General features: G+C 36.8%; 1 protein-coding gene across 4 annotated transcripts in view; it reads left to right on the top strand.

The window, feature by feature from the left end:
* CERT1 (ceramide transporter 1) overlaps positions 1-27,537 on the top strand; it is a 129,086-nt gene that overhangs the window by 68,653 nt on the left and 32,896 nt on the right. For all 4 annotated transcript variants that reach the window (XM_033852949.2, XM_033852947.2, XM_033852948.2 and 1 more), the window contains 2 exons: positions 4,125-4,282; positions 8,431-8,523. In XM_033852949.2, the coding sequence (XP_033708840.1) occupies positions 4,125-4,282; positions 8,431-8,523 (251 nt within the window). The remainder of the gene's footprint in view (positions 1-4,124; positions 4,283-8,430; positions 8,524-27,537) is intronic.

Raw genomic sequence — 27,537 nt, 5'->3', positions numbered from 1 at the left:
TTGTGATGATGCTTGTACACTCTGTGAATATACTGAGAATCATTTAATTGTATGTGTTAATGAGTGAATTTTATGCTGTGAAAATTATATCTCAGTAAAGTTGGTATTTATAAAAAGACTAGGGAATTCCCTGGCAGTCCAGTGGTTAGGACTCTTGCTTTCACTGCCGAGGGCCTGGGTTCAATCCCTGGTCAGGGAACTAAGATCCCATAAGCTGTGTGGTGCAGCTAAATAAATAAATAAATAAATAAATAAAATGTACACTTAAATTTTTTAAAAAGTGTAAATAAATTCACTGACTTAGTACTGTTCAATTTTTTGGCCTCTACTTTTTCTTGGGGGGAGGGGGCACACCATGCAGCTTGTAGAATCTTAGTTCCATGACAAGGCATTGAACCTGGGCCCTCAGCAATGAAAGCACAGAGTCCTAACCACTGGACTGCCAGGGAACTCCCTGGCCTCTACTTTAGATTAAATCAATCTAAAGTCAGAAATTTCCTACCCCTAAACCCTTATTTCTAATGATTAATTGTATTAATTACATGTCAAAGATGGCTACTTGCATGGATTTTTTATATCTATTATATTTTCCAGTTGTTCCCATTTAACTATATTTTAAACCATATTTTCTAACCAATTTTGTAACTTGTATTCCAGTTTTGTAAATAATATACAAGAGCATATTGTCATCTACTATATAAAATAATGACAGTAAATATTAACTAATCTGTCAAATCAAGGTATACTCTTGATGAAACTCATTGAGAGGCAATTTAATGTTAATGGAACATGCATTACTCTATGAAACATGATTATCATCTTGTCCTTTTCTCCCACATAGTCTGTGTACAGATGCTCATACATTAATTGTCTAAATGAAGAAGTTGGACCAGCCACAGATCACTTTTCATTGTCTTTCAGCTCACAGATTTTTCATGTGAGAATATTTTAAATTTAGTTTTTTAGCCAACTGTATCTTACTTTGTTAGAATAATCATATCTATAATAGACCAGTAGTCCCAAACCAGTTGATTGTTGACCTCAGTACAATTAATAGCATGGTCATAGTCTTAAGCCATGTTTCTTCTTTATCATAGTAGACAGGTGGGAGATTTAAACAAAGTTGCCATCCTGTATGTCCAGAAGGACACAGTCATTTGGAATATTTCAGGTGGGGAAATGAAAAAATCCTCACCACAGAAGCTCAGGATTCCCCCTTAGGTTGCCTACTATTTAAATTAGTGTTTGGGAGTCTTAATGAAATGAAAGGATTACAAATCTCTTGGCTTCTGTCAGTATTTGTTTTTATTTTTGACATGTTGATGTTAGCTTCGGGGTTTCTTGATTTTCTGAATGTTACCACCTTTAAAAGAGTTTTGAACTGTATAATGTCAGTTCAACTAAAAGAACTATAGATTTGAATGATAATTTTAAGAGCTTAAGTACTTAAAAATCTAGATTTATAGATTATTTTATAATATCTTTCATCTCTGCCCTTCATAAGCATGGTTACATTCACATACTTTCAACTTCCTTTTGCTACAGTGTATCATTTTCCCAGAAGAAACTAAGGCATGCCACCTTGTCTCTTTAAGATCTTCTTTCCCTTGTGATCAGCTGAGACATTTAGATGAGTATACTCATCTAAAATTATTGAGTACTTTGGGGTTTTGCTTAAGTTTTTCCATCAAGATTAATGTAGTTCTACAAAATAAGTTATAAGATACTTAGAGCAAAAATCAAAGTAACCAGTACTTAGAGGAGCCCAGTGGATGACAAATTAAAATGAGGTTTTGTCTTCATGACCTTCATTTCCTAACAGATGTAACATGAGAGAAATTTATTTCAGAGACCTTACTCTGTTTGAGACACTTACTTTCAACTGTTTGAAAGTTTAAAAATCTGTTACATAACCCTTGTATCATTCTAAAAAGGATTTGAGGGTGACAGCTTCTGAAAGTAGTTAAGTGCAGCTGAAGAGGTACATTTCTAAAAGTTTTTTCAAAGACATTTTATGTTGGTCTTTCATCTTGTACTGACTGTATATAAATTAGCAAACAGCATGGAGGACCCATTATTACAATGGCACACATCCTCATATATAGGACACAGATGACTTTAAGTTTCTAAGTTGATTATTTAAAAAAATAGTAGTTTGTAATAAAACATCAGTCTTGGTAAGAATGGTAGAAAATAGTGATAGGAAGGATCTTCAGAAAATACCAGAAAAAGAAAATAGGTTTTAAAACAACTTTACTGAGATATAATTAACACGCCGTAAACTACATATTTAAAGTGTACAGTTTGGTAAGTTTTGATATTATCAAGAAGCTGTCACCACAATCAAGACCATTATTATGTCCATTGCCCTCAAAAGTTTCTCCATCCCTTTTGTCTTCCCTTCCTCCCTCCATTCTCAAACAACCACTGATTTTTCTGTCACTATAGATTAGTTTGCATTTTCTAGAATTTAATGTAAATGAACTCAGTGTTTTTGCCTGATCGCTTTCTCAGTTTGAGATTTCTCGTTGTTGTACGTATCAGTATTTAATTTCTTTTCATTGCTGAGTAGTGTTCCCTTGTATAGATAACAACCACAGTTTCTTCAACCCATTCGTCTATTGGTGGACATTTGGGTTGTTTACAGTTTGGGACTATTATAAATAATGTTGCTGTGAACATTCACATACAAGTTTCTTTTATGTACGTATACTTTATTTCTTTGGGCTAAATACCCAGAGGTGGAATGGTTGAATCATATGGTAGGTATGTATTTAACCTTTTAAAAATCTTCCAAGCTGCATTTCACCAGTCATATTTATGAGAGTTCAAGTTCATCCAAACCCCCACTAACACTTGACGTGGTCAGTCTTTTAAAATTTTAGTCTTCTAATAGATGTGTAGTGGTACTCACTGTAGTTTTAATTTGCTTTTCCCTAGTAACTAATAGTATTGAGCATCTTTTCATCTGCTTATTTGCCATCCTGATCTCTTCTTTAGTGAAATGTGTGTTCAATTCTTTGGTTCAGTTTTTAATTGGGTTATATGTTTCCTTATTGTTGAGTTTGAGATTACTATATTTTGCATATTATAATACAGAATATGCCTATATTAATGTATAGATAGATAAAGGATATGTCCTTTATCATACATATTCTGTGCAAAGGTTTTCTCCCAGTCTGTGGCTTGTCTCTTCATTCTTTTTTTAAAAAATTTTAAAATAGATATTACATGTATTTAAGGTGTCCAATATGATGATTTGGTGTACATGATGAAATGATTACTGCAGTCAAGCTAATTAATGTATCTCTTCACAGTTACCATTATTTTATTAACTGTAGGTTAGCTCTCTAGACTGACTTATCCTACATAACTGTAACTCTCCTTCTTTTAACAATGCCTTCAAGAGCAGAAACTTTAAATTTTGATGAAGTTTAGTTTGTCAGCTCTTATGAATTGTGCCTTTGCTGTCGTATCTACATATGAGTTTTTAAAGTTTAAAGTATCATTATTTCATTTAAAGAGTTCTATTGAAAAGGTTTCTTATTAACTATAGTATAAGATATTATGCTCTCTTATTTGTATCTTATGAGTTTTAAGATTTTTCATTTAATTCAAAGACTAACTTTGAATTAAAATTATAATATGTAAACAGAAGAACTGTTTAATGTGTGCATTGGTCCCCAAATTATATTTGGACATTTATTTAAATTTTAACATATTACTTTATTCATTTTCGCAGTTTCTTTTCAGATATTTGTTAAATTCAGGATTTCTCAAAATGTAAGGTAGTTCTTGCCATAATTAGGTCTCACTCTAGGCTGTCTTGAGTGTTATTATTAAAGTATTATTCCACCTACCAGTTTCTTCACTGGGTGCAGCATAGCAAATAGATTTCAGGAAACAGAATGCAGAAAAAAGGACTTGAGAGTACATATGCTGTCACAGGCCTCTTTGCTCATAGAGATGGATGCAAATTTTAAAATGTTGGCCAACAGGAAGGAAATTACAGTTTGAAAGTCTGCTCTGTTGTGATAGTTTTCTAAAAATTTTCTAATTTTAAGTTGTGCTGAGGAATGATTTCTTTGTTAAAAAGATTTTTAGTGAATAATTTTTGTTTTCAGTATTTCCACATGTAACACCAAAAGGAATTAATGGTATAGACTTTAAAGGGGAGGCGATAACTTTTAAAGCAACTACTGCTGGAATCCTTGCTACACTTTCTCATTGTATTGAACTAATGGTAAAACGTGAGGACAGCTGGCAAAAGAGACTGGATAAGGTAAGATTTGTTTTTCTTCTTTGTAAAAAATAGTCAGATTTTGTTTGTTTATATACTGATCGAACATTTAAACCAAACTAACTTCTTAGGGAAAAATCTATTGGATTGAGAGAAGTAGCAGGTGGTACTATTCCTCTGAAACTTTGTGAGCATCTTAAACTCATTTTTCTAATGAGATTCACCAGTTATGTATTTGGTTACTATACAATATGCATTCTTCACTGGATTTTAACATAAAAGTTTTTGTAATGGTAACAGTAATGCTTTGGAATAGAAGTAATGAACCATTTGACATTTCCTAGCTTTATTGTATAATACATGAAACTGTACTTAAGTTATATGAACTACTAAAAACACCAATTTATAAAGTTAAATATTAACTTATTGCATTCATGGCCATGTATGTTTTCCAAGGTCATTGTGATATCCTTTAACACACATTTTGTTATTCCTTGAACATTTGCCTTATGTTCACCTTTCCCACCTTTGTTTAAACTGCAGCACTGATAATAATAATATGAATCTTCAGTTGCGAGTGTGAAGTAGAATTTGGCTCAGTGAATTCATTTAGTAGGAAAACGTTTGTTTATAGTTTAACATCAATAAAATCTTAGAACCAAAGCATACCTTAGAGAATTTAGTCCAATGCCATCATTTTATAGAAGCAGCAGCTGAGGCCCAGAGACTTGTCTAGAGGTGTTAAGTAGCAGAATAAGAAGAATTTTACTCTTCTATATTTCAGCTCCGGATATCAGGGCAGACATCAATCAGAATCTTATCATTCACTAATGAGTCATATTGCTTGTGGAATTTGGAGGTCTTATCAATGTGAACAGAACACTAAGGAAAGCAATGTCATCATTGATGTAATAGCAGAATGGCTACAGGATTTAAACAGCACTGTATGTTTAAGAAGGTCCCCATGTTTAAAGAAAAGAGAATTGGTCAGAATTCTTACGTGCATGTGAGAGTAAGCCAGGTTGACTAGCAATATGTATTCTTTTAAAACAAGCAATGAAAATGTCCATTTAAGGTACACGCAGATACTTCATTATTATTTTGGAGTAGAACTGTTAACATTGTCATAGATTTCAATTTTGGATCAAATTCAATTTTTAGAAGATTCTCTGTTCACACAAAAAAATAACACAGAAAACAGGACAATCCCTTAAATCCATTAGACTAATTGTTCAGGAGAATCATTCAACTTATCCAGATTAGCTTATTCAAAACTTTTTGGCAACTTTCTCTTAAGCTCCCCTCTCTTCAGTCTACTTATCCTTCACTAAAGGATCATCATCTCTAGTCATATGCTCTAACCACACTGCCTTAAAAAATTCATTAAAAATAAGACATGGCTTCCCCATCTTTTTGTCAATCAGATTTCTTATTTGAAAGGGATGTGTACTTGCAGTTGTCTTCAATGTTGGTAATCTTATCCATTCTCTTTCTTTATTGGGTAGCAACAAGTAGACTATACCAAAGGATCTGTGGAAAAAACAGTTTTGTTAGACCACATTTAACCAAATAACAGTCACAAAAGATAGTAGTATTAATTGAAATCTGCAAATGGCTGTAATTTGTAATCCTTTTACAGGTCTATCTGATGTCAAATCTTATTTACCTTTTCCACCATAATTTTCTTCTCAAGGTTGATATAGGCTCCTAGTTACATTTTACAGGAAATGTAAGTCCGTGTGTGCATACACAGTATATACATATATATTCAATGTGTGTGTATATACATGTGTGTATATATACGTATGTGTATGTGCATACATACATGTATATATACACACGCTGTAAAGATTAGGAAGTTCTTGAATAGAGAGAGTTGTTTATCAACAAACATGTCTTTTAGGTAATTCATATGATTGAGGAGGAAAATACAGTGTTAACAATATGGTTTACTTGAAATTGTTGTTTTATTCAAGAAGTATTTATATGCTTGTTGTGTGCTAGACTCTAAGCTAGAAATGAGAAAACAGTAGTGTACAGGAAACCATTTTTCAAGGAGCTAAAAATCTAATGAGAGTGATTAAGTAGGTGATAGGTGATATAATAATAGCTATTTAATAGCTGTGTACCTTTTATGTAGATTTCTAATATATGTTTATGTATATAATAGATATACACATACAATAGATGTGTATAACATACAAATCTCTAATAGTTCTCTGATTTTATGTTTAATAGCTCTTATGTACATTTCTAACGTCATTTCCATTGTTCTTACAGCTAAATGATTGAATATTCTTAGTTACCTATAAAAATAATTCTTTCTTTTCTAGAAGAAGTGTACTTAATTTTTAGCCAGTCGTGTCCAGGAAGACCAAAAATTCTAAGATTAAACAAATTTTAGTTGTTAAGAATGTTAATAAGAAAAAAATTATTCATTGAAGATGTTTGCTTATATTAGTGGATTTACAAGTGTGTAATTTCACGTTTTTTCGCTTTCCTTGAAATCATTTTAATATTATTGCTGTGTTGTGTGTTTTTGTTTTGTTCATTTTTTTAAATTAAGGTTTAACATATATACAGTGAAGTATACCAATCTTAAGTGTACTGCTTGATGAGTGTTATACACATGTATACTTCCCTGTAACCACCACTCAAATCAAGATGTAGAACTTTTATAGCACCTCAGAAGGTTTCTTCATGCCCCTTCCTAGTCCATGCTGTACCAGTACCTCAAGAAGTGACCACAGTTTTAACTTATACAGTCATAGATTAGTTTTGCCTGTTCTTGAACAGCATGTAAATGGAATCATACAAAATATACTCGTGTGTCTGGCTCGCTCCTCCGCCCCCTCAACACTGACTGTGAAGTTCATTCATCTTGTAACTTTTAGTGGTAGTTTATTATTTTTTATTGTTGTATAGTATTATTGCTGTATGCTGTTCATTGTGTAATGAATTTTCATTGTATGACTTCAATTTGTTTTTTCCTTTTTCCTGCTGATGGACATTTAACTTTTTATATTTTGGCTGTTGTGAATAAAGCTGCTGTGAGCATTCTTGTACGTATCTTTTGGTGGATATATGCACTCTTTTCTCTTGGGCACATACCAAGCAGTAAAATTATCTATTCACGAGGTATATGCTTAGCTTTAGTGGGTAGAGGCAAACAATTTTCCAAAGTGGTTATATCAGTTTATATTCCCACCAGCAGTAGATGAGAATTCCAGTTGCTCTTCACCCTTGACAACACTTGGTATTGTCATTTTTTTTGTGGGTGATTTTTTGTGTTTTTAAATATTAGCCATTCTGATGGGTCTGTAGTCCTGTTTTCTCTTCAGTACACAAAAATCAGTTAGTCTTTGGGCCTACTGAACTAATTCATTGATTTGCACTAGCTTAATTCAGGTAGGGTTTTTAGAAGTAGTTAAGCTCTGGGTGAGTTCGGTGTGGACTTTAATTTAGCCCTTTAAATATTTGAGGTGAGGGAATAAAGGCATTAGGTTCTTTATAAGCTTGTAGGGCTTTAATATCACATTTGACTCACTGTAGTCCATTGTTGTAAAAAAAAAGTTTGAGGTTGGTGTCAAGGCCAGCCTTTTTACATTTTGTCCTTGGATCTTTGCGCAAACTCTTAGAGCCATAGAACCTGTCTATAAAAGGAGAAGGTTAAAGTAGAAATCTAAGCTCTTTTTCAGCTCTAAAATAATTTTAACCAGCAGTTGGAAAGTATAAGAAAGGTATCTTTCTTTAGAATATCTTTTTGCATTTATTGATTCTACCAATAATTGAGTTATTTTCTTCCTGGCATCCATTACTTGACTTTTTGTCTGTAACAAAATTAATTTAGCTCCTACTGGGGGAAACAAACACGTGAATATATATTGTAGGCATTTCTCTGGTGCTAATTTATCCTTTTTTTTGTTTGTTTTTTTGAAGTGTAGACACTTTGGTAGTTACTTAATCCATTTAAATATATAACCTACCTATAAGGCGATCTTAGTGGTATTTTAAATGGTAGCTTGTATGTGATATATGGCCCAGAAAAAAGTGTTTTCTTGGGCAGAAGAATACTCATTTTTCACAGAAGTGGAGTTATTTTGGGGCCAAGTTATAAAATTTTGATGAAATGTAGAGAAAATCCCACTTGACATGATAAATTTTTCACTTGCTTTTCTTTTTTTAAATAGGAAAGTGAGAAGAGAAGAAGAATAGAGGAAGCATACAAAAATGCCATGACAGAACTTAAGAAAAAATCTCACTTTGGAGGACCAGATTATGAGGTATGAAGTTATGTTTTTGGTCTTAGAGAAACATGTAGCAGATATATATATATGTATTTATATATATGTATATGTGTATATATATATATATCACAAAAGTGATTAATTTTTACATAATACTTTACTTTTAAATGTTTTGAATATTTCATAATGTATCTATGCTAGGCTTACCCTGAAACAGAATTTTTTCTTTTTCACCTACAAAGCTTTAAAGGGCTTTAAAAGACTTATTACTAAGGCCTTCTACTTTATAGGACAAATTTTTGTCTCCCCTGTTAGGGTGATACTTACTGATATTACATTCTAATTCTTTTTTTCTTTAATTTTATTATTTGAAATCTATAGATGGTTTATTTTATTTTATTTTTTGGCCACTCCATGAGGCATGCGGGATCTTAGTTCCCTGACCAGGCATCGAACCTGTTACCCCTGCATTGGGAATGCGGAGTCTTAACCACTGGACCACCAGGAAGGTCCCTAACTCTTTTTTTTTTTTAAAAAAAAAAACAAACAAAAGCAACCTACAGAGGAAAAACCTGAGAACTTTACAGGTGAAAGATTTTAGGCTGTGCTGTATACTGTGAGGTCTTCTCCATAGCAAAGCATGAACTGTTCAAATTGCCATGCCTTTATGTTTGGAAAATGTCGGAAACCAGCTTCTTTTCCCTGTTGGTTATTTGTTAAGCAGTTAGTAAAATCTGCCTCTCCATATACAAACACATACAGGAGTGGCAAGGAGTATCGTTGACATAGAAGAAGAATGGTAAAAAAGTTAGACTGTATTTAAGAAAGCAGAAGAAAAATTTCCTGCCATTTTTATTCTAGAAAGGAAAAAATAAGACCTGCTATTGACAATATATTTTACGTTGGAATTGATTTCCAACTGTGAAAATCCATAGTATGAGACTTGAGTGGTAATTTTATTTTATTTATTTTTAAAATGTATTTATTTTTAATAGATCTTTATTGGAGTATAATTGCTTCACAATACTGTGTTAGTTTCTGTTGTACAACAAAGTGAATCAACCATATGCATACATATGTCCCCATATCCCCTCCCTCCCATGCTCCCTATTGCACCCCTCTAGGTCATCGCAAAGCACCAAGCTGATCTCCCTGTGCTATGCTGCTGCTTCCCGCTAGCTAACTATTTTACATTCGGTAGTGTATATATGTCGATGCTACTCTCACTTCTCCCCATCTTCCCCCTCCCACCCCATGTCCTCAAGTCCATTCTCTATGTATACAGCTTTATTCCTGCCCTGAAACTAGGTTCATCAGTACCCTCTTTTTTTTTTTTACATTCCATATATGTGCATTAGAATACGGTATTTGTTTTTCTCTTTCTGACTTACTTCACTCTGTATGACAGACTCTAGGTCCATCCACCAAACTACAAATAACTCAATTTCATTCCTTTTTATAGCTAAGTAATACTCTATTGTATATATGTGCCACATCTTCTTTATCCATTCATCTGTCGGTGGACATTTAGGTTGCTTCCATGTCCTGGCTATTGTAAATAGTGCTGCAGTGAATATTGTGGCACATGTCTCTTTTGGAATTATGGTTTTCTCAGGGTATATGCCCAGTAGTGGGATTGCGGGGTCATATGGTAGTTCTGTTTTTAGTTTTTTAAGGAACCTCCATACTGTTTTCAATAGTTGTATCAATTTACATTCCCACCAACAGTGCAGGAGGGTTCCCTTTTCACCACACACTTTCCAGCATTCTTTGTTTCTAGATTTTTTGATATTAGCCATTCTGACTGGTGTGAGGTGATACCTCATTGTAGTTTTGATTTGCATTTCTCTAATAATTAGTGATGTTGAGCATCTTTTCATCTGCCCCTTGGCCATCTGTATGTCTTCCTTGGTGAAATGTCTATTTAGATCTTCCGCCCAGTTGTTAATTGGGTTGTTTGTTTATTTTCATATTGAGCTCCGTGAACTGTTTGTATGTTTTGGAGATTAATCCTTTGTTGTTTCATTTGCAAATATTTTCTCCCATTCTGAGGGTTGTCTTTTTGTCTTGTTTATGGTTTCCTTTGCTGGGCAAAACTTTGAAGTTTAATTAAGTCCCATTTGTTTATTTTTATTTTATTTACTCTAGGAGGTGGGTCAAGAAAGATCTTGCTGTGGTTTACGTTAAAGCGTGTTTTTCCTGTGTTTTCCTCTAAGAGTTTTATAGTGTCTGGTTTTACATTTAGGTCTTTCATCCATTTGGAGTTTATTTTTATGTATGGTGTTAGGTAGTGTTTTAATTTCATTCTTTTACATGTAGCTGTCCAGTTTTCCCAGCACCACGTATTGAAGAGGCTGTCCTTTCTCCATTGTATGTTCTTACCTCCCTGGTCATAAATTAGGTGACCATATGTGCATGGGTTTATCTCTGGGCATTCTATCCTGTACCATTGATCTATATTTCTGTTTCTGTGCCAGTACCATACTGTCTTGATTACTGTAGCTTTGTGGTATAGTTTGATGTAAGGGAGCCTGATTCCTCCAGCTCCGTTTTTCTTTCTCAAGATTGCTTTGGCTATTTGGGGTCTTTAGTGTTTCCATACGAATTGTAAAATTTTTTGTTCTAATTTTGTGAAGAATGCCATTGGTAGTTTGATAGGGATTTCATTGAATCTGTAGATTGCTTTGGGTCATATAGTCATTTTCACAGTATTGATTCTTCCAATCCAAGAACATGATATATTTCTCTCTGTTTATGTCATCTTTGATTTCTTTCATCAGTGTTTTATAGTTTTCTGAGTACAAGTCTTTCACCTCCTTAGGCAGGTTTATTCCTAGGTATTTTATTCTTTTTGGGGGGATGGTAAATGGGATTCTTTCCTCAATTTCTCTTTCTGATTTTTCATTGTTGGTATATAGGAGTGCCAGGAATTTCTGTGCATTAATTTTGTATCCTGCAACCTTACCAAATTCATTGATTAGTTCTAGTAGTTTTCTGGTGGCATCTTTAGGATTATCTATGTGTAGTATCATGTCATCCGCAAACAGTGGCAGGTTTACTTCTTCTTTTCCAATTTGTATTCCTTTTCTTTCTTTTTCTTCTCTGATTGCCGTGGTAGAACTTCCAAAACTATGTTGAACAAGAGTGGCAAGAATGGACATCCTTGTCTTATTCCTGATCTTAGAGGAAATGCTTTCAGTTTTTCACCACTGAGTATGATGCTTGCTGTGGGTTTGTCATATATGGCCTTTATTATGTTGAGGTAGGTTCCCTCTGTGCCCATTTTCTGGAGAGTTTTTATCATAAATGGGTGTTGAATTTTGTCAGAAGCTTTTTCTGCATCTACTGAGATGATCATATGGTTTTTATTCCTTAATTTGTTAATATGGTGTATCACATTGATTGATTTGCATATATTGAAGAATCCTTGCATCCCTGGGATAAATCCCACTTGATCATGGTATATGATCCTTTTAATGTGTTGTTGGATTCTGTTTGCTAGTATTTTGTTGAGGATTTCTGCATCTGTGTTCATCCGTGATATTGGTCTATAATTTTCTTTTTTTGTGATATCTTTTTCTGTTTTTGGTATCATTGTGATGGTGGCTTCGTAGAATGGATTTGGGAGTGTTTCTCCCTCTGCAATTTTGGGGAAGAGTTTGAGAAGGTTCAGTCTTAGCTATTCTCTAAATGTTTGATAGAATTCACCTGTGAAGCCATCTGGTCCTGGGCTTTTGTTTGTTGGAAGATTTTTAATTATGGTTTAAATTTCATTACTTGTGATAGGTCTGTTTATATTTTCTGATTCCTCCTGGTTTAGTCTTGGAAAATTGTACTTTTCCACGAATTTGTCCATTTCTTCATGGTTGTCCATTTTATTGACATATACTTGTTTATAGTAGTCTCTTACAATCCTCTGTATTTCTGTGGTGTCAGTTATGATTTCTTCTTTTTAATTTCTAATTTTATTGATTTGTGTCCTCTCCCTTTTTTTCTTGATGAGTCTGGCTAAGGATATGTCAATTTTGTTTATCTTCTCAAAGAACCAGCTTTTAGTTTTATTGATCTTTGCTATTGTTTTCTTCATTTCTATTTCATTTATTTCTGCTCTGATTTTTATGATTTCTTTCCTTCTACTGACTTTGAGTTTTCTTTGTTCTTCTTTCTCTGGTTGTCTTAAGTGTAGGGTTAGATTGTTTATTTGAGATTGTTCTTGTTTCTTGAGGCGAGATTGAATTGCTGTAAACTTCCCTCTTAGAACTGATTTTGCTGCATCCCATAGTTTTTGGATTGTCGTGTTTTCGTTGTCATTTGTTTCTAGGTATTTTTTAATTTCTTCTTTGATTTCTTCAGTTATCTCTTGGTTATGCAGTAGCACACTGTTTAGCCTCCATGTATTTGTGTTTTTTGCAGTTTTTTACCCCTGTAATTGATTTCCAGTCTCATAGCGTTGTGGTCAGAAAAGATGCTTGATATGATTTCAGTTTTCTTACATTTTCTGAGGCTTGATTTGTGACCCAAGATGTGTTCTGTCCTGGAAAATGTTCTGTGTGCACTTAAGAAGAAAGTGTAGTCTGCCACTTTTGGGTGGAATATTCTATAAATATCAATTAAATCTATCTAGTCTATTGTGTCATTTAAAGCTTGTGCTTCCTTATTTATTTTCTGTTTGGATGATCTGTCCATTGGTGTAAGTGATGTGTTAAAGTCCCCCACTATGATTGTGTTACTGTTGATTTCTCCTTTCATGGTTGTTAGCGTTTGCCTTATGTATTGAGGTGCTCCTATGTTGGGTGCATAAACATTTATAATTATTATATCTTCTTCTTGGATTGATCCCTTGATCATTATGTAGTGTCCTTCTTTGTCTCTTGTAATAGTCTTTATTTTAAAGTCTATTTTATTGGATATGAGTATTGCTACTCCATCTTTCTTTTTATTTCCATTTTCATGGAATATCATTTTCCATCCCCTCACTTTCAGTCTGTATGTGTCCCTAGGTCTGAAATGGGTCTCTTGTAGACAGCATATATATGGTTTTTGTATCCATTCAGCAAGTTTGTGTCTTTTGGTTGAGGCATTTAATCTGTTTACATTCAGGGTTGTTACTGATATATATGTTCCTGTTAGCATTTTCTCAATTGTTTTGGGTTTGTTTTTGTGTGTCTTTTTCTTCTCTTGTGTTTCCTGCCTAGAGACGTTTCTTTAGCATTTGTTGTAAAGCTGGTTTGGTGGTGCTGAATTCTTTTAGCTTTTGCTTGTCTGAAAAGGTCTTGATTTCTCCCTCGAATCTGAATGAGATCCTTGCTGGGTAGAGTAATTTTGGTTGTAGGTTTTTCTCTTTCATCACTGTATGTGTGTCCTGCCACTCCCCTCTGGCCTGTGGAGTTTCTGCTGAAAAATCAGCTGTGCTATTTTTGTTTTCCCCTTGCTGCTTTTAATATTTTTTCTTTGAATTTAATTTTTGTTAGTTTGATTAATATGTGTCCTGGTTTGTTTTTCCTAGGGTTTATCCTGTATGGGACTCTCTGTGCTTCTTGGACTTGGGTGACTATTTCCTTTCCCGTATTAGGGACATTTTCGACTATAATCTCTTCAAATGTTTTCTCAGCCTCTTTCTTTTTCTCTTCTTCTTCTGCGACCCCTATAATTTGAATGTTGGTACGTTTAGTGTTATCCCAGAGGTCTCTGAGATTGTCTTCAATTCTTTTCATTCTTGTTTTCTTTATTCTGCTCTTTGGCAGTTATTTCCACCATTTTGTCTTCCAGCTCACTTATTCGTTTCTCTGCCTCCATTATTCTGTTACTGATGCCTTCTAGTGTATTTTTCATTTCAGTTACTGTGTTGTTCATCTCTGTTTGTTTGTTCTTTAGTTTTTCTAGTTCTTTGTTAAACATTTTTTGTGTTTTCTCAATCTGTACCTCCATTCTATTTCTGAGATTCTATATCATCTTTACTATCATTACCCTGAATTCTTTTCCAGATAGATTGCCTATTTCCTCTTCATTTATTTGGTCTTGTAGTTTTTTACCTTGCTCCTTCACATGTGACATATTTTTTTTGCCGTCTCTTTTCTTGTGTGTGTGTGAGTGGGATTGTGTTCCTGTCTTACTGGTTGTTTGGCCTGAGGCTTCCAACCCTGGAGTTTGTAAGCTGTTGGGTGGAGCTGGGTCTTTGTGCTGAGATGAGTACCTCCGTGAGACCTCACTCTGATGAATATTCCCTGTGGTCTGAAGTTCTCTGTTAGTCCAGTGGTTCCAACTCGGAGCTCCCGCCCTAGGACCTTTGGCCCGACCCCCAGCTTGTGAACCAAGATCCCGCAAGGCACGTTGGATGGCAAAAAAATAAGAGAGAGAGAACAATAACAAAGTAAAAAATAAAATTAGGAAACTAACAGATACATTAGAAAGGATATGAAAATAAAAATATAGGACTTCCCTGGTGGCGCAGTGGTTGAGAGTCCGCCTGCAGATGCAGGGGACACGGGTTCATGCCCCGGTCCGGGAAGATCCCACATGCCGCGGAGTGGCTGGGCCCATGAGCCATGGCCACTGAGCCTGCGCGTCCGGAGCCTGTGCTCCGCAACGGGAGAGGCCACAACAGTGAGAGGCCCGCGTACCACCAAAAAAAAAATAAAAATATAGATGAATCAACAACCAGAAGGTACCATAGTACCACAGTAATAAAAAAGAGGGGGAGGGAAAAGAGAAAACAAAAAAAGAGGAAAAAAAAAGTGGGGAAAAGGCCTTGGCTGTGGAGGGCGGGGCCTAAGCAAGGGTGAGGTTTGGGTGGTGGGCCGGGCCTATGCTCAGGACCCACAGAGTTGTAAAAGGCCCTGGGGGCTGGGGGGGGTATGTGGCTTAGGCTTAAGGAACAGAAGGGACCCAGGCGTGCCCCCCATCCCTGGTCTCAGAGGGCAGGGGACCTCACCTGGGAGCCCAGCAGACTTCCTGGGCTCAAGTCGGCAGGGAAAACACCCTCTTCCTCTCCAGCTCCTCCTGTCCTGGAGGGCCCCTTCCACCTGCCTCTCCTGTTCTATCCTCAGCCTCCTCCCTATGACCCCAGAACCAGTGCGGACAGGGGAAGGGGGTGTCCTTGGAAGGCAGGGGACCAGCCTGGGATCTCAGCAGACTCCCCAGGCCCGGGTGGGTGGGACAAACACCCTCTGATGAGCGGTAATATTTTTAAATTGCTAAGCTGTTATCTCATTCCTTCTGGAATGTACAAAACTTACGTAATTAGCTATCGTCTGGGATTTTAGAAGTCTAGATTACTGAAATATTAGCTGTTACAATTTTAACTTTTATTCTGAAGCTGAGCAAAGTCTTTTGCTATTTTAGGTTTATTTTGGGGAGGACTATCAGCTTTTAAAAATTACCCTATTTTTTTCATATTATAAATAAAATAGATGTACATTATAGGAAGATTATAGAAAATACAAATAAGCCTATCTTTTTAATTTAACAATATGTGGTACCCATTTATCTCCTACGAGCAATATGTAAGTACTGTATAATTTTATATTTGTTTATCTCCACTTTGGTCAACACAGATTATATTTCAGGGGAGAGAGCAGGGTGGAGAAAGGAGGGTCCTTGTGCTAGGTTTATGTGTTTATTAGTTTTTTAAAAAACTGCTTGATCGAAGTGATTTAGGCTTTCTTTTAAAAATGTTTATTGGTCATTTGTATTTCTTCTTTAATGACTCTCGTACACGTCCCTTCACGTTTTTATTATTAGAATTTGGGTGTTTTCCCCCTATTGACTTAGAAGATGGGCAGGATTGACTTTATTTCTCAATTATTTTCTTCTTTTTATAGTTTAAAAAAATCTTTTTAATTGTTCATTTTGTCATATAAAAGTTTTATACTTTCTCGTAATTAACTCACAGTCTTTTGGTACACTTATCTCTACATTTTTTTTCATGTTTTAAAAAGCATTTTCTTGTCAACCTAAAGAGGTACACTGAGACATGCTCAAATTACCAGAAATTGAGTTTATTTCAGAACAGCAGAGGAATTACAATTCAGGGAATGCATGCAGTACCAAGTTACAGGAGGTTTTGTTGAGGGTTTGGGGCAGGTTGTATTTATGGGCAAGGAGTACAGACAAGGAGAGTCTAGCCAGAGTCCAAGCAGTAAGTTCTTTGGCTTGAGGATGGGGAGAGATACTTGGTAGATGGTCATTGGTCAGAAGATAAGGCTCAGTCTTCTGATTATCTGGCATTTATGGGAAATCCTTCTCTCAGTTCTTAAATTCTGTTCTTCAGAGGCTGCATGCATAAAATTCTCCATTTCAGTCTTCTGGCCACACTGTGAAGCATGTGGGATCTTAATTCCCCAACCAGGGATTGAACCCGTGCCCCTTGCATTGGTAGCAATGTGTCTTAACCACTGGACTGACAGGGAAGTCCCATCTGGTTCCATTTTAGATCGAAATCCTTTCACACTCTACTTCAAATAATCTTCTGTATTTTCTTTTTTTTTTAATGGTCTCTCCTAAATATATTAATACATCTGAATTTTTAAAAATTATGGTGTAGGGCTTCCCTGGTGGCTCAGTGGTTGAGAGTCTGCCTGCCGATGCAGGGGACACGGGTTCATGCCGTGGTCCGGGAGGATCCCACATGCCGTGGAGTGGCTGGGCCCGTGAGCCATAGCCGCTGAGCCTGTGCGTCCGGAGCCTGTGCTCCGCAACAGGAGAGGCCACAGCAGTGAGTGCCACTGCAAAAAAAAAAAAAAAATTATGGTGTAATGGAGGAATCTATATTTTATTCCAGTGGCATTTATTGAATAAACCATCTTTTTTCCAGCCATTTGAAATGCATCTCCCTCTTTCTCTTTTAATGAAGAAAATAAGGGCACTTCACTTCTTTTTTACCATCTTCCTGTTCATGAAAAATTAACAAAGAAATGGAAAATATATTCTAGTCTTATTGAGAATTACAAGCTAGGAACAGCATCTCAGAAAGCTCTGAGAACTGTTCCATCCGTTAGAAGTGGTTTTTAGACAGGATGTACATCATATCAAATGACGTAATAGTGACAGTTTACACAGTTCACTTCTGCAGGTACAAAGTGGTAGGTAACCTGACTCTTTACAAGATAAAGAAGAAAGGTTATCTTTTAAGAAGTTGCCTTTTTTTGTGTGTGTGTGTGGTATGCGGGCCTCTCACTGTTGTGGCCTCTCCCGTTGCGGAGCACAGGCTCAACGGCCATGGCTCATGGGCCTGGCCGCTCCGGGGCATGTGGGATCTTCCTGGACCGGGGCACGAACCCGTGTCCCCTGCATCGGCAGGTGGACTCTCAACCACTGTGCCACCAAGGAAGCCCCAGGAGTTGTCTTAATGCTAGAAGAATGTTGCAGTTTAGGATTGGGCAGGTATTTTTGCCGATGGGGAAAATTTGGTCATGATGCATAATGCAGATATACAGTACACTATAGAGGGGAAAGAGGGGGCCAAAAGGCAGAGAAAATTTTTATGTTTAAATTTTTCTTTTCTTGCCATAAAATATGAATTTTATTTCACCATTTCCTCTTTCTGATCATTAACCTTTCTATGGAAAGCATTAGGTGATCAAATATTTGGTCCCTTGATGCCAGGGTGGTTGCTCGCTTGCCGTTGGTCCATCATGTCCCTCAATGTTGGGTCCTAATAGCCCTTTTCTCTTTTTTGGGGGGATGCAGGGTGGGGTGGGGAATTATACTAGCAGAATGTTTAGCAAGGACTGAGAGCCAATTCTAGGCTGTCCAGTAAGATAAGACAATTCCCCTCACATGTGCATTATGTATGCCTATTATTTTATAGAGCACTGGAGACATGATCCAAAGTTTTAAGTTGTTTAGACATCATTATTTTACTACGAATAGGTGATACACAGCATGAAAGGCAAGAAGCTATCACCTTGTAAGTTCCACAAACTAGTTTAAGTTGCCAGTAGAACCAACAGCATCATTAACAAAGATTTAAGCCAAGATCCTCCTGAACCAAACCCTTTTCCTAGTATTTCCCCTAAACTGGGAAGAGGATTTTTCAGAGTGGAAATTTGACTCTTTTTTTTTTTTGTGGTACGTGGGCCTCTCACTGTTGTGGCCTCTCCCGTTGCGGAGCACAGGCTCTGGACGCACAGGCTCAGCAGCCATGGCTCATGGTCCCAGCCGCTCTGCGGCACGTGGGATCTTCCCAGTCTGGGGCACGAACCCGTGTCCCCTGCATGGGCAGGTGGACTCTCAACCACTGAGCCACCAGGGAAGCCCTTGACTCTTCGTATGTTATGAGTTAACAAATATCGTGGCCAAATGGTCATACCATTGGAAACATGATAGAAACCAGTGTGCTCCCATTACAGATTGACATCAAAGATTGACAGGAGCTACCCCTCAGTGACCTTGAGCCCAAGGGAAAAGTATAACATATCTTCCTAACCAACCTGAGGAAAGCCAAGGTCATAAACTTGTTCCATAAAACCATTGGGTCCTCTTAGGGGCTACCCAGTATTCACCATCTAATGAAAAGTATTGTTTATGACCAGGTTCAGAACAGGCATCATTAATTGGCCAGGTAAGACTTGAAGCTCCTCGATGGGCAAAGCCCAGGCCTTCTACTCCTCAGGTACCTGAGGCTGGGGGTCTACCCCAGTCCTCCCCCCACCCCCTGGCTCCTAGAACAGCCTCCCTGGCTGTTCCAGGCTGGCACTGCCCTCTCCACCACCCCCCAGCTGCCCTCAGCTGTCTTCCCTTGTGCACAGCCCTCTGTGCTGTCCACCCCTCCCTCTGGCAGGTAGCAGGGCAATAGGTGGGGAGGAGCTGCGGTCTATGAGGACCAAGGTGGGGCTCAGGCCCTGTCCTCCTCCTCAGGAGGGGCTCCGTATGCATTCCTTGGTGCTCTCTGAGTGTAGCTGACATCTTGCCCATTTGGAGCAGATGCATGTGTTTGTGTGCCTGTCCAATGTATATTGTATCTTAGCTTCCATTTTTAAAATTGTTCTGTACAGAGAGATGCAGCAGGGGGGTGGGAGGGCAGAGTGGACAGAGGGAAGCCACCCTGCACCCGCATTGGCTGTCTGGGCTGGGAGCAAGAAGGCTACAAAGGGTCTGGCCTGGCCCAGGCCCCACCTTGGGCTCAGCACGAAAGGGCTTTCAATGAATTAAGTGAAAACTTTTTTACAAAAATCAAAGCTCCAAACGTATTAGAAATAAAATACGAACTTGCAAAAAAAAATTAATTGGCCAGGTATTAGCATCTCACTTAGTGATATTGGCAGTGATACTAGCTTGCACAGTGCTAGAGTTTCTTTCTTTTAAAATAAAATTTCTAAGGGCTGTCCAGTTAGAGCCTTGGAGAGGAGAAATCTACCAAGGCAACCTGGGAGTACTGGACATGGGTAATTGGCCACAAACCCAGTAATTAGATTGATTTTTTTGAAACTTGCAAATGATTGAGCTCAAGCAAAAGTGTGAGGAGAAAAAAAAGTGTGAGCAGTTGTCAAAGTAATCAGTATACAGACCTAGTACAGCATCTTGGATCAGCTGTCTTCTTCAGATGTCTTCTCTTGCTGGTCTGGTAGTGCTGTTCTTAGTCAAAGTCAGGTGTCAGAAACAGGAGTTGCAGTTTATTCAGGAGAGGAGGCCTGATATGCAGTTTATTCAGGAGAGGAGGCCTGATATGCAGTTTATTCAGGAGAGGAGGACTCTTCCAATATGGCTATAAAGAGTCCTTTATCTGATACCTGTTCCAGTATGAATAATCTCCTGGTTGCAGGTCATGGCACATCTGATCTTCATCCAAAGTTAGATTACTGTGATAAGCTTCAGAAACAAACTTGGAGTATCCTTTTAATAACTAAACTTTATAATAATACAACAACAAGGAAACTATCTGGGAAATGAGTCTTAGGCAGTAGTAAATAAAGACCTCATTTAATAAAACTAGAATTTAATATCCACTGAAACATAATCTATTTCTCTCTAAAATTACCCTAATTTCTACCAAATGTAGCCACATTAAGACAAATTGGTTTGCAAAATGTCTGGTTAATTGACAACCTAGGCTCTTTAAATTGGCTGTGCTGGAACTTTTCACAAGGAATCTCAGATTGAACTTTTAAAAAAAAAATTCTCAGGGCCAGGAAAGTCACACTGAAGGCATGTCATAGATTCCGCCTGTGACAGCTGTAGATTTGGGTGCTAGGTTTGGGTGAATTTCTCTCTTCTCATAGTCTCCTGAATACCTTGAGATTCCTGTACCTGTTAGGAGGTGACCTTCCTTATTACCTGAGAAAGTTGCTAGGAACCTAAGAGTTTACAGGTTCTGAAGGGATCAGGTAGAGAGAAAAGATTAATGTTTCAATTCTACATACAGAGTTGTGATTTAAAGGTTTCTTTATATCTGGAAAACAGATTAAAAACAAATAATATTTCAGACAAAAAACAAAAATTATATAATCATACTCATAATTTCACTCAGTCTTATGTGACTAATCTTTGATCTTAATCTTCAGTTAATGGTTTTATGAAGCCATCAGGTTTTCCATCAGAAGTCTTTAATTTCTTACCCAGTTCAGTGGTATGATCTGAAAGTTATCAGAAACATATACTTGTCCAAAAGTTCTTTCTGTGAATCTTCTTCAAGTTGAAGCATTTTTGCAAAAACTTCAGAGTAAAATAATAACTGTCCATAAATGATAAAAGATTCAAAAAGTCAAGGCTAAAGACCTGATTACAATGCCAATTGACAAATAAACTTGGTTACTGTTGTGACATACAACAATTTAAGATAATTACTAGAATTATGACTGATAACATTTTACCAGGACATACCAGATTTTTAGGAGTTCTATATAATTTCTAGAATTTCTATATTAATAACATTTACCCATATGATATAACCTGAAAAGTTTTATCACCACTCAAATTTGACAATGCTTCCCATGTAATTTAACATACCAAATAAGACTAATTAGTTTAATATTCCTCTCTCTGGGAGGGAGAGAAAACAAATATTTTGAGGCATACCAGGGACCCTTTGGAAAACCTCAGAGTTAACTAGAGGTCCAGTGAACTTCATTTAGAATTTGATCTTTGGGACATTTGTCAAAAATATCAAAAAGTTTCAAAATACTTAGTTAAATAGGATCATAGGTCACTGTGAAACAATACTCATTCATTTAAGCAAAGTGACAATAAAAGATCTCAAAGGTAATAAATCACTTAAAGGCAAAGAAAGTCACACAATCTCTTACCAAAAGCAGCTCAATATTTTAAGAAAACTTTGTGCTCTTAGAGAGAAAACTGAATTCTGGTTTTATACACTTTACCTTTAAAAATCATTTTCTTAACTAAACTCAATCTTAGCCAATCCTGACCACATACAAAACTCTTTTCTCAGTGTTCCTTTTCCTTGACCCTTTTACAACTTTCTGTATCCATATTATTTTGTCCCTTATTTTCTTTTCCATTCAGAAACAACCAGCTCTAAGACAAAACTACCCTTTTTTTCCTTTAACAAAATGCATTTCCATTCCTTATACCCTCTTTTAGTGAAAACATACTTCCCATTTTCCTTGGATACTAAAATGTTTCCCTTATTATTTTAGTAGCTTTAGTTACACATATTATAATTCTTAACCTTAAAACATAGTTTCTAGCAAAAACTAAGCAATTATGAACTGTCTTTTCCGTTAGTATTCTTCAGATTGGCAAGCTTATAAATAATATTTATGGTTCTAGAAAACGTTCTCTTTCTTACAGAAAATGTCTCAATGTGACATCAAACATATTAATAGTCCTAACTAACCTTAGTTTCTTTGAAAAAGGAAACCTGTGCTCAGTAATTAATGTACCAGTATCTTAGCTGGAAATGACCTGGGTATTCGATGGATTCCCATTATTTAAGTTAATTTAGCACAGCTCTAAAGTTTCAAGTTACCAAAATCTGGAAAGAGTATTTTAGATAGACATCCCCAAAACACAGTTATTCCTAAAGAGTTAAAAGTTTCATCGTATTGTTATTTTTTCTTGCTGAACAACTTTCTAACAAGAATAATAAGGTTTAATTTAATTTCTAGTATACCTAGGTACAATAAAAATATTATACTTAATGTTGATGACTCTAAAGACATGTCTGTATTAATTAAACCAACAAGCTTAAGCTAACTTTAATACCAGATATTAATTCAGTACTGAATATTTCCTAGATCACATAAGCCTGAAATTCATTCTAGCCAGGTTCTTTTGTATTTCTGAATATTTATATAACTGCTTAATTTCCTTTAAGCCAATTAAACAGAGCTCTTTTACAAATTAATTTTTGCAGTACCACACATCTACAACACACCTATGTAAATACGAAGAAACACACAAACAGACACAGAGATCTCATAGTGCCCATTCCAAAATTTCAGCCAGGAATCAGGTGTAACAATATAAAACCCTCAGTTATAAAAGAGATTGAATTCAAATTGGGTTTTTGGCAGATGGAACAAATCAAGATCACCTATCTAGATTGCTAAAACCTTTTTACTAGTATTTATGAGAAGACACTTAAGATTTCTATTTGTCATTAACAAGTCAAGTACCAAGTTATTTACCCTCCCTCAAGGCCAGAAAAAATTTCTTTTTCTCTGTTTACAAGCCTCTTAAGATAAATAAGGGGACATTTTGGGAGTGGTAAAAAGATTGGTGGGCTTTGGATTATTTCTGGAGCCATACCTCTGGTCCTGTAAAGACTAGATTTGGAAAATAAGGACAGTTTTTTGTTTTTGTTTTTTTCTCAAAGAATTGGATGGCTACCTCAGTGATTTCAAAGGACTGACATAGCCCTTCACCTTTGTTGGAATGTCTTACTTTCCCTCATTTAGCTTAGGGAAGAAGCAGCACCACCCCCCTCCAAAAAAAATTACTATCAGGTTCCAATTACCAGCTATGGTCAGTTTAGTCAAACCATTGGCTTCCCACCTCCCAACTTGGTAATTAATGTATTTATTATTTTAATTTTAATTATTTAGTTAGTTAGTTAGTTGCACCGGGTCTTAGTTGCGGCAGGCGGGCTTCTTAGTTGTGGCAGGTGGGCTCCTTAGCTGCAGCTCGAGGGCTCCTTAGTTGCAGCTCGAGGGCTCCTTAGTTGTGGCTCACTGGCTCCTTTAGTTGTGGCATGCAAACTCTTAGTTGCAGCATGCATGTGGGATCTAGTTCCCTGACCGGGGATTGAACCTGGGCTCCCTGCATTGGGAGTGTGGAGTCTTAACCACTGCGCCACCAGGGAAGTCCTGGTAATCTGTTTATAAACACTTTTAAGGATTCTCCCTGGGTTTAAGAAATTATTTAACTGTGGCCCTCAGTTCAGCCTTTGATCTGAAGAGGCTTGCCTGCAAGCTTCATGTAGTCCCATTCCTAAAGGTAAGCATTTAATAGGATCTTCTGAGTAGAAAGGCAATTCAGATAGGAGATTATTAGTAGATGGGAACAGTAATTAAAGTTTTAGGTACCTTTTATATCATTAATCTTTTATTAGCTTTCTACAACAAATCTTTCAATGAGGCTATTTTGAAATTTTGAAGCCTTTTGGGGCTTCTGTATACCAATTAAAATAGGTACAATATTTAAGATGAGAGCTCTCTAAAATTTTAACAATTTAGTAGACTTTCCCATTCAAAGGATCTAAGAAGCTAGCCTGACAAATATTTTTCCCTGCTAATATAATTTTAGAAAAGAGAAAAACTCTTACTGCTGTTGAAAAAAATCAGTTTGGGAGTGCCAGAAGAACCTATCTCACCATTTCAGGGCCCAACATCCTTTAGTTCCGATTAAGAACTTGCAAGCATACATAAACCCAGCTGGTATTCTCATAGGTGACTGTCCATCTGGGAGCTGTTTGGCCTTTGAGGCACAATTTCCTATTATTTCGTAGCCTAATTCAGATATGGGATATGAGATATGATCTGCACAGCTTTCTGAGGACAGTGTGGTAGATCAAATGTGTGGTAGATCAAATGTGTGCTGCTTCTGAGTCTAGCCCCAAGGAGTTAACCTTGGGTTGGTTTGACTCTTGTACATGGCTCAGTTTCTCCCTGTGACAGTCTAAAACCGCCATGGGTGCTGAGGGCACTAGGTTATCAGCCTCTGTTGTGCCCTGTCGGATGAGCAGTATTTACCTAATGGTTGTAGTGGATCTCCCTTATTCTTCAGAGCTGAATAATTCAGTCTCTCATTTCACTAGCAAAAGCTTTGTTCAGAACATATATCAACTCACTTTTTTCAATGTAAGCCAAAGTTAACAAAAACCCAGCCACCTATGTTTCCCTGGGCCCCTTGTCCAGATCCCTGAAGTCCTGCCCAAGAACTGCACCAGTGCCCCTTAAGACTCCAAGCCTTAAGTGAAACAGCTCAAATAAAATTTCAGGATCATTACTCAAACAATGAGATCCAGATATTAGGAGAGCTCACCAGAACACCTGAGGAGTACTGAGAAGCTGGTGGGGCTCAATGGACCCATGCTTGGTACTGAGCACTAGTTCTGGGTTGACTCCAGGTGTTCACTAGTGGGTATCTCTGATATCCTGCCAGCTAAACCATGCATGTCAACAAAAATGAATCAGTCAATCTGAGAAAGAAATGGAAATTTTATTTGAGCCAAACTGAGAACTGTTCTGCCCATTAGAAGTCAAAGCACAGTAATATAAGTTTTTTGAGACAGAGGGCGGTACATCAAATGATGTAATATTGACAGTTGACACAATCCAGTTTTACAGGAACAAGTTTGTAAGTCATGTGACCCCTTACAAGATCAAGAAAGAAGGTTATCTTTTAAGGAGTTGTCTTGTTGATGCTAGGAAAATGTTGCACCTTAGGACTGGGCTGGTATTCTTGGGGAAGATTTGCTCAGGATGCATAATGCAGATATACAGTACAGAGTAGGGGGGAAAGAGGAGGCCAAAGGGCAGAGAAAATTTTTTTACGTTTAAATTTTCCTTGTCTTGCCATAAAGTATGAATTTTATTTCAAATCCCTGTAGTATCAAGTTATGTAATTCTTAAATAAACGAGGGCCTGTTTTTACACTTTTTTCCCCTTTTGGAGTTTTGAACCATCTATATTTACTTGTGTTCATACTACATTTGCATGGATTTGACAGTAATTCAAAATATGACTTTGTTTTGGTCCTTATCAAACATTCATGATGTTCTAGTTATCGAACAAAGTTTAAATGTTTCTGTCATCTGTGGCCTCAGAAATTATAATCTTAAATCCGTGCCTTAAGATTTTACTAATGTAAGACACTGCTAGGCATGGGTGATATTGCAAGGAACAAGGTAAACAAGGGTCCTGCCTGAGGGCCTTAGCTGCGTACATAATGGGAACACAGAGTAGTTAACAGGCAATTAGAATAATGTATGTTATGGAACACTTTAACACTGTGAACACAGATATTGAGTCAGGGATGGCTTCCAGATGCAACGACGTCTGAGCTAAAACCTTAAGAATGAGTCAGCTGAGTATTTGTTAACCAGGTGAATAGCCTGTAAAGTGTTTGCTTATAGGGGCTGAGAAGAAAGAAGATATTTGGAGACCAGAAGAAAAAGAACATTTTGCCGCAGGGTAACGCAAACCACTTATCTGTGGAGGGTAGAGCCAATCAAAAGTAGGGAGTGGCAAGACTGGCTAGAACCAGTATCCTCAGGCAATGGGTTTAAGTCATTCTTACTTCCTGCAGTGAGGAGAGTGGACTGAAGTTGACTGTTGTGACTGAGGGCTTGGAGACTTTTTCAGTATTACAGGTGAGAATTGAAGATAGCCTACATGGACAAATCAGATATTTGGAAGGTAGAACTGAAGGGTGTGGTGACTGAATGAGGGAAAAAAGAGGGATTCAAGAACAGGCCCAGGTTTCTGCCTTAGATAGATTGGTATGGAGATGAGGGAAGAACAGGTTTTAGACACGGTGCATCTGAGTTGAAACATTCACTTGAACACTCCATCTTATATATTATTAGATGTAAAGATCTAACACTTAGGAGAGAGATGGACAGGCTATGAATTTGGGAATCATCAGAAGAAGACTGAAGTCACAGAAATGAGTAAGAATGCTGTGGGGAGAGCAAGTGTGGAACCCTGAGGAGCACTCACGTTTAAGGGGTAGACAGAGGAGGCGCCTGCCCTGGAACCCAAAGAACAGTGCTTACTTAGAGAGGAACTGGGAAATTAAGACTCGCAGGGGAAAGATGGCTCCAAAGAGAGTCATTAACATAAGAAATGCTGCTAATAATTAGGGCAAGTAGATAAAGACTATGAAGTGTCCCATAGATTCAGCAATAAATAGCTCTTTTCTTTGGTAAGCGTGATGAGATAAAAGTGTTTAAGTTTTTTAATAAAGGAAAATTTATTCCAATTACTTTAGTTCTCCCTCGGATTTTTAACGCTGTAGTTCCCAATTGGTAAACTTCTGAGACTCTGATGTAATTGAATAGAATGAATGAGTATTACAATTTTTTAAAGAGTAGATGTGGTTATGATCAATAGAATTTTTAAATCATTAGAAAATATGTTTGAGTTCAGAATAGATTTGGGGTATTTTATATTTTTCTCATATCAGCAGAGACCAAAGTGATACTGCTGTCAGTTAAGTGTCTGAAATGTTTTGGCTTTATAAAGGGAGTCCTTCAGGACTCTTTCATGATCCAGCTGGTCATTAGATGGTTATGTCAGGGAGGAATAAATTTTCCTCTACCCTTCTATGTTCTTCTGGCTCATCTAAGAATTAAATTGACATGAGGCAGATTAACAGAAAATCAAAGTTTAATAATATGTATATGTGGGAGAGATCCAGGAAAACTGAGTAACTCAATAAAATGACTGAAACCCTCACTTTAAATACCATCTTCAGCTAAAGACAAAAGAAAATGTGGGCATAGTGGTTTGGAACTTAAAAGAGGTGTAAGACAATTCACAGGAAGATGGGAATGCAAATGTTTGGTAAACAAATGTTTGCTGGGCCATGCAGAAACAGTGGGACACACAGTAGGCTCTGGTCTCTAGACCCTGCTGAGTTTCCCCC

This window comes from Tursiops truncatus, chromosome 3 (genome assembly GCF_011762595.2).
Source record: "Tursiops truncatus isolate mTurTru1 chromosome 3, mTurTru1.mat.Y, whole genome shotgun sequence".
Taxonomy (NCBI): domain Eukaryota; kingdom Metazoa; phylum Chordata; class Mammalia; order Artiodactyla; family Delphinidae; genus Tursiops; species Tursiops truncatus.
The sequence above is the reverse complement of the archived record's forward strand: the minus strand, read 5'-3'. Positions and strand labels throughout refer to the sequence as shown.